Source organism: Chinchilla lanigera, unplaced genomic scaffold, assembly GCF_000276665.1.
Source record: "Chinchilla lanigera isolate Chin_1 unplaced genomic scaffold, ChiLan1.0 scaffold00069, whole genome shotgun sequence".
NCBI classification, from domain to species: Eukaryota; Metazoa; Chordata; class Mammalia; order Rodentia; family Chinchillidae; genus Chinchilla; species Chinchilla lanigera.
In genome coordinates this window covers 4,222,379-4,240,777 of record NW_004955470.1, presented here as the reverse complement: position 1 = coordinate 4,240,777, position 18,399 = coordinate 4,222,379, and the positions used below count along the sequence as shown (strand labels likewise).

The following is an 18,399-nucleotide window of genomic DNA, read 5'->3' as shown; positions in this document are numbered from 1 at the left end:
TTTGTTTTGTTTTTTGCTTCTTGAGCACCTTGGGGAAACTGAGGCCAGAGCCAGCTCAGCCTGAGGTGACCTAGTGTAAAGAAAATGGCTGTTTTTCCAGCCCCGGGGGCTGCCATTCTGAGCGGCCTGCCCATCCCCCAGCCCAGCTCCCTCCTGTCTGGGAGATTTCCTGCCCCAAACTATGGGTCACAGCTCTCTTCCAGCCCTGCAAATAAACACTCCTGTCCTCCCGCGTGTTCTCCCTGTCTCGGTCTCCCCACCACTTCTCTCTGCTGCGGGAGCTGGCCCAGCCTCCTCCCTCCCTCTAGGAAGAGGCCCAAGGCTCACTCGGGGTCTCTTTGCCTGCGTCCCTTATCTAGCTGTCACTGGGCCACAGGCACAGCTGTGCCCCTCAGCTTTGCATTCTACTCTTCTTTTTCTTTTTTTTTTTTTTTTTTGGTACGGGGAATTGAACTCAAGACCTCACAGTTGCCAGGCAGGCACTTGTGCCACTGAGCTATATCCCCTGCCCTGCATTCTGCTCTTGCCAATGGATAGATGGGTGGACATATGGATGTATGGATGGGTGGGTGGATGGATAGGTGAATAGATGGATGGATTGGTGGGTGGATGGATAGACAGACGGACGGACGGATGGATGGATGGATAAATGGATGAATGGATGGATAGATGAGTGGGTGGATGGATGGATGAATAGATGGATGGATGGGTGGATGGGTGGACGGCCGGCCGGATGGATGGATAGGTGGGTAGATGGATGGATGGGTGAATAGATGGATGGATTGGTGGGTGGGTGGGTGGATGGATGGATGGATGGATGGATGGATGGATGGATGGATGGATAAATGGATGGATGGATGGATAGATGAGTGGATGAATGAATGGATGAATAGATGGATGGATGGGTGGGTAGATGGATGGATGTGTGGGTGGATGGATAGATGGATGCATGGATGGATGGATAAATGGATGGATGGATGGATGGATGGATGGATAGATGAGTGGATGGATGAATGGATGAATAGTTGGATGGATGAATGGGCAGATGGATGGGTAGATGGATGGATGGATGGGTGGGTAGATGAGTGGATGAATGAATGGATGAATAGATGGATGGATGGGTGGGTAGATGGATGGATGGATGGATGGATAAATGGATGGATGGATGGATGGATGGATGGATGGATAGATGAGTGGATGGATGAATGGATGAATAGTTGGATGGATGAATGGGTGGATGGATGGGTGGACGGATGGATGGATGGATGGGTGGGTAGATGGATGGATGGGTGGATAGATGGGTGGCTGGATGGATAGGAGAAGTGTCCTCTCCTCTCTCTGCTTTCTTCAGCCCATTCTGGCCATCTGTCCTCCTGCCCCGCTTCTGGAAACGATCCTTCCTCTGCAGCCCCCTGGTCTTGTAAGGTCCTTGTATCATTAAGACCACAAGAGTGTCTGGTGCAGGCTCCTGCTGGAGCCCTGGACTTCGGAAGCATTACCTGTATGTCAGGGGAACCAAACACAGGGCATTGTTGGTAATTATAAGTTAGGAAGTGCCTGCCTGGGAAAGCTAACCACCAAGTCCTTGAACAAAAGAGGCAACTGCGCTAGCTCAGGCTCCGTGTGGGGGCGGGGAGCAGCAGGGCTGCCGGGGGGCTGGGGCAGGCAGGGGCAGGTGGGGCCCTCCCCAAGCCGGCTGTCCCCAGCTGGGTCAAAATCACCCAGCAAAGCACTGCAGAGCTTGTGTGGAAGATAAGAGATTCCAGGGAATCCTGCTTCCTCGGAAGCTGATTAGAGCACTTGTAGCATTTTAAAGTGCTGAGCCAGCTGGGTGCGTGCACCGGCATGCCCTGGAGTCCCAGCCAAGGAGGGAGGCTGAGGCTGGAGTTGGAACCCAGCTCAAAACAGGGAAGGAAGAGAGGAAGGGAGGGAGGGCGGGAGCGAAGGAGGGCAGGCAGGACCCCTCAGCGGTTGATGATGGTGCAGGGGGCTGGCCTAGCCAGAGCTGGGCACACGCAGAGAAGATAAACATCTGCTTGGGAGGACGCTTGGCGTCTGGCACAGCCGGGGAGAGCCAGGTGGGAGAGGACACCTGCAGAGAGGAGCCCAGTGCGCTGAAGCCTGGGCCCCCGGCGCTTCCCTTGAGTCCAGCCGCCTTCTGCAAGAGCCACTGCCTTTCCCGGCCTGTGTGTGTGTCACTTTCCCCTTGGCCTCCTGCACGTGATGGTTACATAATTTAACTCCAGAAACTTTTTAATCTCTTTGGTAGTACTGGGCATTGAACCTGGAACCTTGTGCTGCACTACAGCCCGAGCCTTCTCATTAATTTTCTTATTTGTTTGTTTTGAGATAGGGTCTCCCTGTGTAGTCCAGGCTGACCTTGAACTCACTAGCCCAGGCCAGCCTTGAACAGTGATCCTCCTGCCTCAGCCTCTTGAGTAACTGGGATTACAGACATACACCGCTGTGCCTGGCTCACTCCACTCATTTCACCTCTGAGTCCCCTGGCTATCAGCTCAGCCCCCTCAGCCCAGAAGGAGTATGTCCTGGGTATCTCACTTCCTTTCAGCTGACAGTGTAAATTGTATGTGGCCGTGTGTTGGTCTAGTTGTGTTCTGTCCCATGTTGGTCCTGGCCTCTCACTTACATTGAGGTGGTTGATGTTTCGGTCTTATGAGGCCTGCTGTCCCATGCCTTGCCTCTGTTTGCCTCACTTAACTGTTGGTTTTTGCTCTGTCTGGGTGCCTGTTGCATGCCTGTGTGTGTACATATACATGTATATTCTGTGCTTGCGCATATGTATACACACACAAACACTTGTATATGTGTAGTTTTTATTTTCATTGTTTTGGTGCAGAGATCAATGCCAGGGCCTTGAGCATGCTAAGCACTCAGTCTGCTGCTGAACTCCACCCCCAGTCCATGTGCTGTATTGATGGGAATTTTTTATTCCCTTTTTTACCCTGATGTCTCCTGTGGATGTCAGGTGGGCTTATCAGGGGGTCGCCCATCTGTGACCATCAGCCAAGCCTGGGCTGCACATAGGTAGCTTTGGGGCTTCCCTGGGCACATCCCTCATAAGGTCCTGGCTCCGTGCCCGAGGCCTGTGGACACCTGTTTATGGGGAAGTGTATTTGTGAAGAGGTGGTTTTATGGGGTGCACGCTCCTGAGCGTGGGCAATGCCGGCCAAGTCCCGCCTGGCTGCGCAGACTCCGTAGGCACCCAGCCCTGCGGAGGGCGTGGCCGTGTGTGCTTGTGCGTGAATGCGTGCTGCGCATCTCCCGTAAGCCTTGTGTGCACTGTGTGTCAAGAGAGTTGGCTAACAAGTTTTGCTGCTTTTGCTCAAGCTGCTGCAATTGCAGGCCACAGCTGCCGGCCCGTGCCTGCGGGGCAAGCCCGCCAAGAGCCGCCCTTGTGGGAGGCTGCGGCGGGAGAGGCTGCCGCCCCGGCTTGCACTCGCGACCCAGGAAGACCCAGCAAGAGGACGTGTGTCTCCCCTTGCCCTGTCACCTCCAAGATGAGAGCAGCCTGGAGCTCCCTCACCCCCGGGAAGCGCCTGTCCTTTCCCTCCTGACCCCCACTTAGCCATGGGGACAGCCCTGCCCCATCAGGCTGGGGACCTGCGTCAGGCCAAGGCTAGGGGCCCTGGGAGGAGACTGCCCAGTTTGGGGAACAGAAAGTAGACATTCGGAACCCCTGAGTCCCTGCCCTGCTCTCCTGTGGTCGCTGCTGTCTTACTTCCTCCAACATCAGGAGCGTGGGTGTCTCTGACACAAACCTCAAAAGCAAGCGTCCCTCTCTGCTGGGGCCCGGAGCCAGGCTTCTCTGCACACGTGGGAGCGGGGCCTGGGGTGACGGGGTCACCCAAGGGCGGCTGGGGCCTTTGGGCAGCTTTCGCTCAGGCACCAGCTCTCTGTCTCACCCCAGCCATGCCCAGCGCTCTGGGAACCCCGTGGGGTCTCTCTGCCTGGCAAATCACCCATCAGCTTCTTTTTATTGAGGGAGAGTTGAGAGAGGGTCTTGCTATGTAGCCCAGGCTGGTCTCAGACTCACAGGTATCCTCCTGCCTCGGCCTTCTGAGTGCTGGGATAAGGATCACAGTTCTAGTGCCACCTGCGTCCTGCCGCCTCTGGAGAAGCACAGTTGTCCTGCAACATGAAGAGCAGGAAGCAGCAAAATCTTGGGGAAAACAGCGAGGGAGGGAGGGTGGGAGGAAAGGAGGAAGCGTCAGCCTTGGAGGAAACCACTACTCTGTGAAAGCCTGGGGATCAGCTGCTCCCTCGTGCAACCCCGTGTCCACCCGTGTCGGCATCCGCGTACCAATGTGCGCGTCTGCCCAGAGTCCTCTGCTGTCCAGGCCCCTGCAGGAGCTGGGTCTACTGGTCCTGACCCCTGGACTCAGAGTCTGTAGTCCCGCTGCCCCCCCACCAGTGTCTCCCCAGTCTTCACTGCCAGAGGAGGCCAGAGGGGGAGGGCGCCTGGTGGGATCCAGAGAGTTTTCCTCCAGGCACAGGGGCAGGCCGGACTGCAGGGTCCATCCTCCTGCTTTTGTCCCTTCCCCTGTCTTTCCCACCCCGCCTCTGGCTCCCACCCTGCTCCTGGCACCAGGAGCTGCTCAGCATCCAACATCAAGGTCAGGATAGACTTTAAAACAATCCCGGGCCTGGGATGTGGCTCAGCAGTAGAATTCTTGCCTTGCCCACACAAGGCCCTGGGTTCAATCCCCAGCACCACAAAATAAGTAAAAAAAAAAAAAAACAGAATCCCAAGCTGGGTGCAGCAGTGCACGCCTGTCATCCCAGCACTCTGGGAAGTTGAGGCAGGAGGATCACACATTTGAGCCCAGCCCAGGCAGTTTAGCAGCTTAGTGAAACCCTGTTTCAAAATAAAAAATAAAAAGGGCTCGGGATATAGCTCTGTGCAAAGGCCCTGGGTTCAATCCTCAGTGCCTCCAAAAGGAAAATAGAGAGCAAGAATCCCTCTGGGAGGGGACCTGGGGTCTCTGACAGCTCTGGGAAGCAGGACAGCAGGTGAGTTCTGAGGAAGTCCGGGGTGGACGCCTTGGCCGCCCGCCGCCTGGGAAGAGACCTCCCCATTCTGCCCAGCTGGGGTGCTGAGAGGGCTCCGTGCAGAGCCTGTTCCCAGCAGCTGAGCGGAAGTCCTGTTCCTGTCCAGATGCTACCAGCTTGGCCTTCGTCACCCCAAGCGGCCTCATCCCTGCTCTGTGTTAGGCCACGCCCACACACCCACTTTCCCTGAGAGCACTGCGTCAGACGACAGGCCTTGCCTGTGACGTCTGTCTCTGGCCTCCCAACCCTCTGTCTTCAGGGACCCTGGGCTTCATTTCCTAGCCACTGCTCACGTGTCCTCGTCATTTCCCTTCTTTCGAGGACGCGCAACCGATGACCTGTCCCAGGCAGTCACTTCCAAAGTCAGCTGTCCTTCAGAGCAGGACTTTGGATGCAGCCCTCCCTTGCTGTTCTGGTGCCTGCCAAGGCCCAGGTCGGAGGGTGCGACCTTGGAATGCGTGGGGGCTGCCTGGACAAGGGAGGTGGGACAGCAAAGGGAGGGCAGCGGCGACTGGAGCAGGTGCTGTGCTCCTGCACAGGAGTGCCCGGAGCCATAGGTGTCCTCTGAACTTGTGTCCCTGGGTCTTGCCAGCCAGACAAGCCTGGCTCCCAGGCTGTGGCTTCTGGCTTGGGGCCTGCCAGTAGCCTGACCTGGGCGTTACTCACACTAATGATCAGTGTTGCTGCTTGCTCGGCCTAGGCCTGCCCTGGGGCACGGTCCCAGCTCTGTCCTGCCCACGGGTCCAGGCTGTGGTGTGCAGAGGTTTGCTCTGTGAAGATGTCTGTAGCATCCATCCCCTGTAGAGATCACACATGCTCATGTGCACACGCATATACAGCCGTGCGTGAACACACACATGCACATGTGCACAGGGAGCCTATCCTACCGAGGGGTGGCCACCCACACATCTGCTCTGCCTGGACACAAAGTCCTGCACATCAGGGATCTCTCCAAGCCTCGGCGGCCACTGCTGCTGAAAAGTGAGGGCCCCTGAGCTCTCTCCATATGCTGTACTAGATCAGGATGCTCTGAAATGGTACCTTAAGTTTATAGTTAATAAGAGAGGAGCCGGGCGTGGTGGCACACGCCTATAATCCCAGCGCTCAGGAGGCTGAGGCAGGAGTATCGTTGCGAGTTTGAGACCAGCCTGAAAAGTGAGCTCAAGGCCAGTCTGAACTGCATAGCGAGACCCTGTTTCAAGAAGACAGAAAAAAAGAGAGAAAGAGAGAGGAAAGTAATGCTAGGCACAGTGGCGCACACCTGTAATCCCAGCTGCTAGGGAAGCTGAGGCAGGATGATCTCAAGCTGGAAAGTTAGAGGCCAGCCTGGGTAATTTAGCAAGATCCTGTCTCAAAATTAATTTTTTGAGTCAGGGTCTCTTTACGTAATGCAGACTGGCTTTAAACTCATTATGTGGCCCTGGTTGGCCTTGGACTCTCAGCGATCCCCCAGCCTCAGCCTCCTAAGTGCTGGGGTGACAGGTGTGTGCCGCCGCACCTGCCTGTGGGTCTCCCTCGGTTCTTCCCCAACCCTAGCACTGCCCCAGAGCCTGGCTGGACCCGCTCTCACGTGCAGGGTCCTCTTGTCCCTGGCAAGACCCTGCCGTGTTGCCAGGCACACGCTTGTCATTCCAGCACTTAGGAGGCTGAGGCAGAAGGATTGCTGTGAGTTTGAGGCCTGCCTAGGCTACATAAATCCTGCCTCAAAACAGCAACAACAGCAAGCCCTGCGCTCTCGCCTGCCTGGCAGTCTCTGGGCAGAGAAGGGCTGGCTTTGAAGACTGCATCCTTGATCGGACCTGAGGTGCAAGAAACCATCCTGTTCCAGCCCGAGCTTCCTGGGCGCCTCCTGCTTTGTGCTTCTGCAGGGTCAGTGTCCGGCCAGCTCCCTTGGCACTAACTGGAGGGAATTTCCTGGAGGGTGCAGTTCCCGGGAAGTGCAGCCCCACACGCCCCAGTTTCCCTTTCTTCTTATGACAAAACCAGGCTTCCTGGGGTCAGGATTCAGGGGCGGTGCCAGGCCTGCGGGCCGCCCACTGTCTCCCGACCTCACCACCCTCCCCCAGGGCTGCGAGGCTCTGCAGCCGGGAATGGGACGCCCACAGCAGCTGGGAAGAGCCCCCCACCACCCTTAGGGAGGGGCCAGGCCCTGCTGGAGGCGCGGAGGGGACGGCAAGGCCCCATCTTGTCCCGCCGGGTCCAGGCACGTCCAGCACCTCACCCGAGCGCTCTGGCGCTCTGCATCATTGGGAGATTTCCTGGTCCTGTTTCCTGTCGCGGCCAGCCTGAGTCCCCAGCAGGTGGGAGGCGCTGGAGGGGCTTCCCCTAGGCTGGCTGTTTCCCCAGCAGAAGAGGAAGTGGGTAGAGTGGGCATGTAGGCAGGGGGCGCCCATGGCCTCACTCACGCCGGCCATGCCCTGGCCGCCCTTTCCTGCTTCTTGAAAGGGAAAATGGCCAGGCGTGGTGGCGCACGCCTGTCACCCCAGCACTTAGGAAACCAAGGCAAGACAATCACTGAGTGTCCTAGGCCAGCCTGGGCTACATTGTGAGTTCGAGTCCAGCCTGACCTACACAGTGAGCTCCTGTCTCAAAATTTAAAAAAAGAAAAAGAAGAAGAAGAAGAAAAGGGAGATGCTGTCTAAGGTGCCAGCCAGGACAGGAGCAGGCTTGCTGAACTCAGAAATTGACAGAGCAGGAAGCTGGCGTGCAGCTGCTGTTTACTCAGCGTCCCAAGCGGTGGCCCCCTTGCTAGCCCTCCACACCCGCGCTGTGCCTTGGCTGGCCTCCTGTCCCCTGAAGTGACATTTGATTTGTTTTTATTTTTTTTAAATAGGCTTTTGCTGTGTGGCCTCAAACTCAAGGTCTTCCTGCCTCAGCCTCCTGAGTGCTGGCACTACAGGCGTGTGCTGCCACACCTGGCTGCCCAGGGGCATTTTAAGAGGAGGAAGACTCAGGTTCTGCTTCCCCATACCCCAGAGGCCATGCTTCGTGCTGACGTTCTTCTCTGACCTTTGTGCAAGGAGCGCTGTCAGGAAGCCAGGATCTTGGAAGTGAGAGGACCTGGGGGCTGGGGTGTCCGCAAGGAAACTGGTTTTGTTTTTTGGTTGCATTGCCGGGAGTGGAACCCAGGGCCCTTTGAGTGCTAGGCAAGTACTCTGCCTCTGAGCTACATCCTTAACCTGAAACAGGGTTTTGTTTTATGTTTTGGATAGGGTCTCACGATGTAGTCCTGCCTGGCCTGGAAGTTACTCTGTAGCCCAGGCCGGCCTCCAAATCATGGCAATCCTCCTGCCTCAGCCTCCGTAGTGCTGAGATCACAGGTGTGTGTCACCATGCTGTTTTGTTTTTTTCAAAAGCACCACTGTGGACCCCAGCTTTGGCCAGGACTTCTGGTCTGACCCCCAGTACCCCTCCTTAGGCCCAGTGCCAGGGAGAGCCCCAGATGGGATAGTGGGACATACACCAACCCCAGCGCTTGGCCAGTTTGTTTCTTTCCTTTGGAGGAAGTCGCTCTATAAAATGTGGTTTACAGGGCTTTTCCTTTGGACCTCTCTCTCTCTCTCTCTCTCTCTCTCTCTCTCTCTCTCTCTCTCTCTCTCACACACACACACACACACACACACACACACACACTCATGCGCAGAATAGTTTCCTGGGATTTTCCCTGCAGCTTCAACTATGGGAATCAGTATACGAACCAAGTTATGAAACCCGAGTGACAGATCAGACATCCCAGATCCTTGGCTTTCTTCCCCTCCGTAAATTCCCACTGGGGGTTAAACGCCCCAGGCACCCCCGGCTCTGCAGGCCCTCCGGCCCCTCAGGGAAGGTAAACTCCGCAGCAGAGCACAGTGCTAAGACCTCAGCCTTCTAGCCCTTGGGGGACCCTTGGGGACTGGAGACTCGGGAGGGGGGAGGTGTCCAGGAGCAAAAGGCGGGAGAGGTGCTGCCCCCACCTGCCCGGCGTGTCCCCTACAGTGCCCGACCCCACGGCTCCACGGCCCTCGGGGTTTTCTCTACCCCCTCAGCATCAGCCTGTTCCATGTGAAGAGGCCCTGGGCTTCCCACCAAGGCCGAGGCCGCACCCCCCAGCCCCCACTGGCCTCACCTAGCAGTCACAGCGGGCGTCTTATCCAGTGCCCTGGAACTGCAGCTTCCACTGTATTCTGATGCCAAGAGCAAACCATGCATGGCTCAGAGAGGGGATGAGCACGGCGTGTGCGGGTGTGGCCCGGCCCTGGAAGGCCAGCCTCGTGGGTACCATCTGGTCCGTCCCCTGACACATCCGGCCTCTGTTTGCTTGCTTGCTTGCTTGCTGGTTTGGGATAGGGTCCTGCTATGTACCCCAGGCTGGTCTCAAACTCGTGGTTATCCTCCTGCCTCAGCCTCCCAGTGCTGGGACACAGGCATGCACCACCACGCTGGCTGCCTCGTCCCCGTGCCAGTGCTCAGGGCCTGTCTGTCTGGTGTTGTCATCTGCACACCTCCGCCCCCACAGTGCCATATTCGCTCCAGATCCCACTGGTATTCAAAGCCCACTTCACCTGAGTCACTTCCTCCCCGGATCCTCAAGCTGAGCCCCTAATCATGCACACCCCCCGCAATGGAAAACCTAGAAGGCCCTTTCTCCCTCTGGTCTATGGGAACTGGTTCTGGGTCAGTGGCCAAGTGTTTGCCTTCCTGAAGCTGCTCCCTTCCTCCCAGTGGGGAGGTTGCGTCTCAGTCGAAGGACAGCACAGATTCAAGGCCTGCTGCACAAAGGTGCAAGGAGAGCTGGGTGTCATGGCACACTCCTGGGATCCCAGCACTCTGGCAGGCTGAGGCAGGCAGATCTCCAGTTTGAGCCCAGCCAAGGCAACTTAGTGAAACCCTGTTTCAAAAAAGGTCGGGCAAGTAGCTCAGCGGCAGAGTGCCCTGCGTTCAATCCCCAGCACAGCAAAAGAGCAAAATGGTTAAAATATTCACGGTGCCAAGTCGGTTCCTTTGGAAGTGGCTGTCATTCTGTCCTAGAGAGGCTCCTGGGGGAGGCGCAGAGAGGCAGCTGCTGTTCCTGGGATGCCACCTGGTCCTCCCAGAGGGATGAGGGTCGATGGGGGGGACGTGAGCACAGGGCCTGGCCTGGTTCTGAGCCTCCCGGAGCCCCTCCCACCCTCTCCTTATCTGCGGCTAAGGAGCCCAAAGGGAGCAGGCATGAGGAGCCCTGGGTGGGGGCCTGTGCCTGCTGCCGGAGTTCAGATGCCAGGACCCAGCTGCCCTTGGGACGCTGCCTGCGTCGCATTTCTCTGCACAGGGAGCTAATGTCCAGTAACTGACGGGGACCCAGCAGAGCCCCAGGGTGCCCTGGGCTCAGTCCCTTCTCTGACCAGACAGAATTGCCCTTTGTCCTATTTTCACCTCTCAAGGCTTCTGTAGCAAGAACGAGAGTGGACACCAGGTCTCGTGGGATACACACCTAGGTGTCATCCCAGCACTCTAGGAGGCTGAGTCAGGAGGATCAAAAGTTCAAACCCAAACTGACCATAGTGGTACACACCTGTAATCCCAGCACTCAGGAGGCTGAGGCAGGAGGATTGCTGCAAGTTTGAGGCCAGCTTGGGCTAAAAAGTGAGTCAAAGGCCAGCCTGAACTGCAGAACAAAACCCTGTCTCAAAAAGACAAAAAAAAAAAAAGTTCAATCCCAGTTTGGGCAACTTGGTGATTTAGCAAGACCCTGTTTCAGAATAAAAAATTTAAAAAGGACCGGGGATATAGCTCAGTGCAAAGGCTCTGGGTTTGATCCCCAGTACTGAGAAAAAAAAAAGAGTGGAGTTGGTGGTGAGGGCATAGAAATGTGCAAATGCTGTCATCAGCCTGTGCAGGAAGTTAGGTCACTGAGGTGCCGTGGACGGAGACGTTGGAATCTACCCCTTCCTCTCTCTCTCTCTGCTTCCGGGAGGCTGCAGTGAAGCAGGCATGCTCTGTCACGTGACCCCTACCACCAGCCACAACGTACCAGGATCAAAACACTGGGGCCGGCTCACCATGGACTGAAGTCCCGAAGCCTTGAACCCCAGCATCCACTTCTTTCTTCGGAGCTGATGTACCTCAAGTATCTGTCACAGCGACACAAACCAGGGGTTCAGCCATCAGGCAGGGCTGCACCCCACAAAATCCAGAGCACGGGGCTGGACGGGCAAGGCAGGGCTAAGTTAGGGACGCCAGTCTCTGTGCCCTCCCTAGGTCTGCTACTTGTGCCACAGCCTCCTGACCCTGGCTGGCGTGGTGGTCAGCAGTCAGGACGTCACTCCGGAGCACTGGGTGAGTGTCCCACAGGGTCGGCGGGGCCACACCCGCCATTGTGTCCCACAGCTGTTCCCAGGGGGTCCTCACCCACATGCCCAGCAGTTGTCCCTATTCCTGAGCTGTCAATCAGAGTCTGTCTCTCTCTCACACGCACACACCTGTTCTCCCTTCTGCCTGCCCTGGGGTGCGGGATTCGCCTGCTCAGCACCCTCACCTTTGACCTCCGCCTCCGCCCTGGCCTGGCAGGGTGAGCTGCAGCTGCTGTGCATGCAGCTGGACCGCCACATCAACACCCACATCCGGGAGAGCCCCCAAGCCATGCACCGCACCCGGCTCAAGGACCTGGCCACCCAGACCTACATCCGCTGGCAGGAGCTGTTGGCCCACTGCCAGCCCAAGGTGCCCTGAAGCCCCATCCCTGGGCAGTGAGGGAAATAATCGGGTGGGCTGACCAGAGCCAGCAGCATGTCCACCCCCTAGGGACAGCTGCTGCACTCCTGGCCAGGATGGGTGGATGCGGGGGGCGGTTCCTGGGAAGGGTGTTGGGATTCTTAGCAAGAACCCAGTGCCCAGGGTAGGGCCATGGGGAGTCCTGCAGACCTCAGGCTGGCCTCCTACTCGGTTTGGAGGAGCACTGCAGGCTGCTGGGCTCCCCTCTGATTTCTGGAGCAACATTATCTATCTCTCACATTTTCTCAGACCCTCTCAGTGGCAACACATCTCAAAAAATTTTTTTTTAAATTTTTTTGAAACAGGGTCTCTGCTCTGTAGTTCAAGCTGGCCTTGAACTCACTATGTAGCCCAAGCTGCCCTTGAGCTCCTGGCAGTCCTCCTGCGTTAGCCTGCCAAGTGCTAGGATTCCAGGCCAATACTACCACACCCCGAGTTAGTGAACTTGAGTTGTTTTGTTTTGTGGACAGTTCACTATATAGTTCAGGCTAGCCTTTAACTCACCAGCAAGAACCCAGTGGATCCTCCTGCCTCAGCCTTCTGAGTGCTGGGGTTAAAGTCATGTACAACCACGCCCAGCTAAAATGTGTACATGAGACCTGTTTCTGTATGCACCCACATAACTGTCGTGAGGCAGTTGATGGTGGGAGCTCATGTGCAGAAAAGCAAGCTAACCAAGTTAAATAGCGTGACCTGTCACACAGACAGCTCCAGCGAATGTCACAATCAGGGCCCAGAGCCAGCCTGACCCGGAATGCAAGCAGCCTCCCTCCTGGCGCCCGAGTCCGCCCGCAGCACCTGAGGGCTTCCTTGAGGTCCCGGGCCAGAGCCCCCAGCCCTTGTGGGGATGTCCCTCCCTGCCTCGCAGCTGAAGGGCTCCCGGGTGCCCCTCCTTACACCCCTCTTCTCCTTGCCCCATAACCCCTGACTTGGGCTGACATGCTGGCCGCAGGCTGTGGCTTGGGGCTCAGATTTCGCAAGTCCCTGGGAAAGCTGGAGCACAGCTGGGTCTCCCAGGGACCGGATCACACCAGTCTCTTCAGGGAAGCATGACTGTGTGGGGAGAAAGCACCCTCTGGCCAGGGATGGGGACCCCGCAGAGCCCTCCTGGCGCCACGCGGCCCAGAGCCTTCGCAGCCTCGCTCCCCCAGCGCCTGGCGCGGAGCAGGCCTGTGGCGGCACTGCACATCCGGGCCTCGGGCAGTGGGCAGCCCCGGCCCCACCGTCACAGCCCGTTTGTGTCCTCACCACAGGCCAAGTACTTCAGGCCCTGGAAGGACCTCTGAGGGACAAGGGCAGGCCAGCCCTGGCTCCTGACTCAAGCCGGAAGCGACCAGGCTCAGGAAGCTGCAGCAGGCAATGAGCGAAGTCTAGGGAGACCCACACGTGACCAGCTTGAGGAAGCGGGGACCTCACCGTGCCGCTGTCCCACCCCCACCTGGCCCGGGCTGTCCGGGCCCTGCCACGTCCTCCCTGGGCTCCCGCTCCCCCAAGGCCTCTGTCTGCGCACTGGCTCCTGGGGCTCCCGATCCTCCCAGCCGCACCCCCCCACCCCTTTCCTCTCTCCCGGCTGTGAATGTGAGGTTCCTTTGTGCATATTAAAGTCTGATTTCAGCCTCAGTGGCGTGGGAGACTTCCTGCAGTTCCTGTCCCCAGGGCTCATGCCCAGCCCAGTGCCCGGGGCCTGCACATCCTCACCTGAACGGTTGCTCCCAGCACCCGGGGACTCCCTGTAACACCCAGGCAGGAACCTTCACCCTGTGGCCCTGTCAGACCACGGGAACAGGGACGGGACATTTTCCGGGACCCTCCCGCCCCTGCCGAGGAGACTACCCAGTGAGCTGGTGGATCCGGGCTGTAATTATGCTTGATTTAATTTATCAACCTCCGATATCAACGCCACAGCAGGCAGACAATTCCAGACCCTGCTAGTGGTTCCTTCAGCCTGGCCTCAGGTCAGTTCTGTGGGCGCCATCCCTCACGGGTACCAGGTGTCTCCCACAAGAAGCCCTTGAGAACTGCGTGGCCCTCTGTGACCCGGGAAGCCCCTGGGTGTGTGCCCCTCCTCTGACCCTGAAAGCACACTGGTCTCTGTTCTCTCCTGACTCTTGGTTGGGATGGGGCTTTGCAGGGAGCGTACAAGGAAGTTAAGAAGTGGCAGAGGCTTCCCCCTGCCAAAGTGGCCTGTGCCTACGCCTCTGCTCCACCCTGGGTGCCTACCTTGGAGCTTCCCGTGGCTGATGTGCACAGCTTTTGCTGTTTATTTTTGTTTTGTTGTTTTTTTGGAGGCAGGGCCTGTTGGAGATCCTCCTGCTTCAGCCTCCCAAGTGCTGGGATAACAAATATGTGTCACCACACCCAGCTGCCTTTGCTGTCTTTTATGCAAAAGGACCTTGAGGCCCATGGCCCTGCGTGCACGTGACCAGTGCAGTTGCCTCCCTTTCTAGGTCCCTAGGATGCCAGGAGTGAGGGGCATCTATTATTCAGAGGGCACAAGCACAGGCAGAGTCCAGAACTGGACATCTTTTCTGCCTCATTTGCCAAATGAGAGGTGGAAGAAACCGTTCCAGGGCCAGGGTGGCTTGAACTCCCGGGCAGGGCTGCTGTGAGTTCTGGTTTCTCTCCCTGACTGCATCCCTTGCCCTCTTGGCTGGGTTCCACTGCAGGCCAGAGGGACCAGGTCAGCTGCAGCTGGATCTGGGGACCCCGATCCCTGCAGCCTCCCCTGGTCTGACACCAACACGTACATCCCGACAGTTAATCTTAAATTACTCAATTTCTTCTGGAAACCTGGAAATCACCTTTGAAATTTCCCTGCTTTGTTCTTACTGCCAGGGGCAGAGATCGAGCCGGGAGGCCCGAGAGGCTGCTCGGGGAGTTTCCAGGTCTTGAAGCTGCCCCTAGCTGGCTCAGAGAAGGGGATGAGCTGTCCCTCGGTGCAGACACCCGGAGCCCTTCGCCCCAGCCTGGCTCCTTGCTCCCCAAACATGCTCATCCCCAAGAGAGAAACAGACACCAAGGACAGGAGGCGTGGGTGACACTTCGGAGCCTCCAGAGACCTGGCTGTAACCTGAACGGAGGTGTGCGCTGTGGGGTCACCCAAGGGCGCATGCTGTCTCCTGGGCCTGTAACGGGCCCTCTCTGGGACCAGCTGGGGACCCTTCCCCCTCCAGGCCGAGAGACCCAAGTGACGCCACCAGTGGTTTCAGCCCTTGCTGTCCAGGTCTTGGGCCCTCAAAGCCCTGGGGACAGGCAGGGCACATCCTGATGGAAGCCACTGGAACAGCAGCGTCCGGGGCTGTGCTGACGGATGTTTTCCTGCTTCTGTTTGTGGCTGGTGGCCCAGCGGGGTGGGAAGGGAAAGGCTGTCCAGGTGGGTGGCTTCGATAACTCCCCTCGAACAGGACACAGAGAGAGGAAGTGCTTTTCCTGTGTCCCCACTGCCTGGGTCCCCAGCTCTCAGAAAGCTCCCCAAAGGGTGGGTGGCCCAGGCTTTTCCATGTTCCCAGCAGTGGGTGGACAGCAGCTCTGGAAATAGATCAGGCGGCCATCACTGGAGACCCCAGTGTGCACAGTGGGGTCCCCTCCCTCCTGCCAGGGTGCCACGGGCAAGAGTGGCAGGTGAGTAGGTCAAGCGAGCCCATGGCTGACGGGAGGGCTCGAGGACCGGCTTCTCCGGGAGGCCTGTAGCGCATCTCTGCATTTTCCTACTTGGCCACCAGCATTTGAGAAAATGGGGCGAACAGGGCATCTGTCAACACCTGATGGTGGGTCCCCTCCATAGCAGGTGCCAGGCAGCCCCAGGGAAGCCAGACAAGTCCACGCGCCTCTGCCCTCTAGTAGTAATTTTTGTCTGTTTTTTGAGACAGGGTCTTGATATGTACTTCCAGCCTTGAGCTCACTATGGAGCTCAAACTGACCTCAAACTTGTAATCCTCCTGCTTCAGCCTCTTGTGTGCTGGGATCACAGGTGTGTACCCCCTCTGCCTGGCAGTCATTTTTTCATTTTTCCTGGAAGAGCCAGGAATCATTTTTCTACCGGTTGTCCTTTTAGTTAAAAAGAATGAATCATGAACAAACCGTCATGCAAGGCAACCTTATCCTTGCCCGCCCACCCACGGCCTGGGCTGGGGAATACAGAGCACAGAGCAGGAAGTGCAGGAGGTGGGGAGGAGTGGGGGGCAACCCCCAGGCTGCTCCATTCTGCCCACACCGTTGGCTTGGCGGACCCTGACTCCTGCCACTGAGGTACAGAAAAAGCCTGTCCCTGCCAGTGAAACCAAACCGTCTTTGAAACTTTCCACTGGGGCCACCTTGGAGGGCAGGCAAGCCAGGGAGCTCAGGTCTCTCTCTGGTGTACCTCACCCTAGAGGCTGGGGGCAGTTGAGGGTGAGGGAGACAGGAAGTGGCTTATTGTCAGGATATAATGGCTGCTTATGGAAAAGACAGATTGGGAGTCTATTTATTTTACCTTTTAAAAAGTTTTGGATTGTGGTGGTGCATGTCTGTAATCCCAGCACTCAGGAGGCTGAGGTAGGATCGTTGTGAGTTTGAGACCAGCCTGGGCTACAAAGAGCTCAAGGCCAGCCTGAACTGCATAGCGAGACCCTGTCTCAAAAAAAAAAAAAAAAAAAAAAAAAAATGTTTTGGAGCCAGGTGTAGTGGCACATGCCTGTGATCCAGCACTTGAGAGGCTGAGGCAGGAGGATTGCCATGAGTTTGTAGCTACCCTGGGCTACAGGGTGAAACCCTGTCTCAAAAAAACAAAAATAAACAAACAAAAAAACCCAAAGCTCAAAATATTCTGGAGATGGGGGTTTCACTATGTTGCCCAGGCCGGGCTCAAACTTACAGACTCAAGCAAGTAACAAAGCAACTCTCTTGCCTCAGCTTCCCCAGTAACGAACAAGGACTGCAGTTGTCTACCTCAGCACCCAGCTTCAAGACCTAGTTTACTACTGCTATTATTATTTAGTTTTTGAGATAGGGTCTCACTATGTAGTTCACTTCAGGCTGTCCTTAACTCATTATGTAGCCCAGGTTGGCCTCAAAATCATGGCAGTCCTCCTGCCTCAGCTTCCTAAATGCTGGGATCGCAGATGGGTACCACTGCAGCCAGCCCAAAACCTAGTTTAAAATTTCTGCCTTGTTGACTATGTGAATTTGAACCAGTTGCTTCATCTTCTTAATAAAATAAATGAGAGAAAGAACATCAATTTTTTTTAAAGGATAGAATGAGAGAATGCAAAAGCAGGTTGCAAAACCTAACCCATAGGGGCCAGGTGTGGTGATGCAACCCTATAATCCAAGCACTCAGAAGGCTGAGGCAGGAGGAGCGCTGTGTGTTCCAGGCCAGCCTGGGCTACATAGTGAAACCCTGTTTCAAAAAAAAACAAAAAAAATACTAGGAAGGAAGAATGTGGGGGCAGCTGCCCAGCCATGCACCCCTACTTTAGTGGATGTGGGGCTGGTCCTGGTGAGGGCAGGGGTCCTGCATCTTCTCATTCCTGGCAGGGACAGCAGGAGGCTGCCCCACCCACCCCACCCCATGGTCATCTGCTTTCCCCTGTCTCAGCATCTCCCAAGGCCACAACCTTGTTCCTGCTGGAAAGAAGCCGGGCAATGTGGCTCAGCCCGGGAGGGAGAAGGGGCCTTTATGTGCACCAGCAAAGACCCGATTGTTACTAAAGCCCAACTGGGCTGCTTTTCTCAATTATCTCCACTGCTTTTTTGGTCTCCACTTTTTGGATGCCAAGTTTTAACCCAGAACAAAAGCTGCTGTCGCGCTGATTTATACTCCAGATCTGCTGACAGGGCCTGAAGTGCGCTCTCCAGAACTGCCCCGGCTTAAAGTCACCGCGGGAGCTTCAGGGCCTCCAATACTCGCCAGTCCCCTTTGCCTCCCGCCGGGGGGTGGCATCTGGCTCCAGGTGCCCGTGGGTGACTTCCTTACGGTCCCTCTGTCCACCTGCCTGGCTCCAAGGACCAGCTGGCCGGAAGCAGGGCTCGCCAGGCAGCACCGCCCAGGCCCCGGCTCCAAGTTACTCTAGGAGAGGCTGTGGGCGGAGGCTGGCGGGTTCGGAAGGTGGCGGTGGTGGCGATCGCAGCGTGGCTCTCTCAGCCCCTTTCATCTGAACAGCAGGCTCGTGCCACTTGTTAACCAGCCAGCCTGTGGCACCAGAGGAGTCATTTCCTGGGGGCAGGCTCCGCCTGGAGCCGGAGAAACAAGGAATCGACTGTCAGAGACTTGGGGGTCTCCCCGGCCTGCAAGGCTCCTTCCAGCCTAAGGCCTCTGGGACCAAGAAAGGAGGCAGAACTAGGGGCCAAGAGACCAAGTCAGTGCCCCAAGAGAAGCCTCGAATTCCTGTCCTGAGCCCCCCATCTCCGTTCCTGTAAGTGGGGCATAGCGAGCTGCAGAGCCCTATTCCTGAGCCCGGCCCGCCTCAGGTCTCCGGGGGACACTTCAGAGCGACCAGGTGAGTCCGATTCCCGGGTGGCACTGCCCAGAGCCCCGCCCCCGCCCCACCACCTCCCCGGGGGCCGTGGCGCAGCCCGCGAGTCCCGAGCGCGGGGTGGCCGGGCACGGGGAGGGACGCG

General features: G+C 57.1%; 1 protein-coding gene and 1 long non-coding RNA gene across 5 annotated transcripts in view; one reads left to right on the top strand and one right to left on the bottom strand.

The window, feature by feature from the left end:
* Fam178b (family with sequence similarity 178, member B) overlaps positions 1-13,422 on the top strand; it is a 75,708-nt gene extending 62,286 nt beyond the window's left edge. For all 4 annotated transcript variants that reach the window (XM_005400687.2, XM_013522748.1, XM_013522749.1 and 1 more), the window contains 3 exons: positions 11,290-11,367; positions 11,599-11,751; positions 13,056-13,422. In XM_005400687.2, the coding sequence (XP_005400744.1) occupies positions 11,290-11,367; positions 11,599-11,751; positions 13,056-13,088 (264 nt within the window). In that variant the 3' untranslated portion in view covers positions 13,089-13,422. The remainder of the gene's footprint in view (positions 1-11,289; positions 11,368-11,598; positions 11,752-13,055) is intronic.
* Positions 13,423-17,578: 4,156 nt separating this feature from the next.
* LOC106150289 overlaps positions 17,579-18,399 on the bottom strand; it is a 3,067-nt gene continuing 2,246 nt past the window's right edge. Inside the window, exon 2 of the long non-coding RNA XR_001237013.1 lies at positions 17,579-18,012. This is a non-coding gene — a long non-coding RNA (uncharacterized LOC106150289). The remainder of the gene's footprint in view (positions 18,013-18,399) is intronic.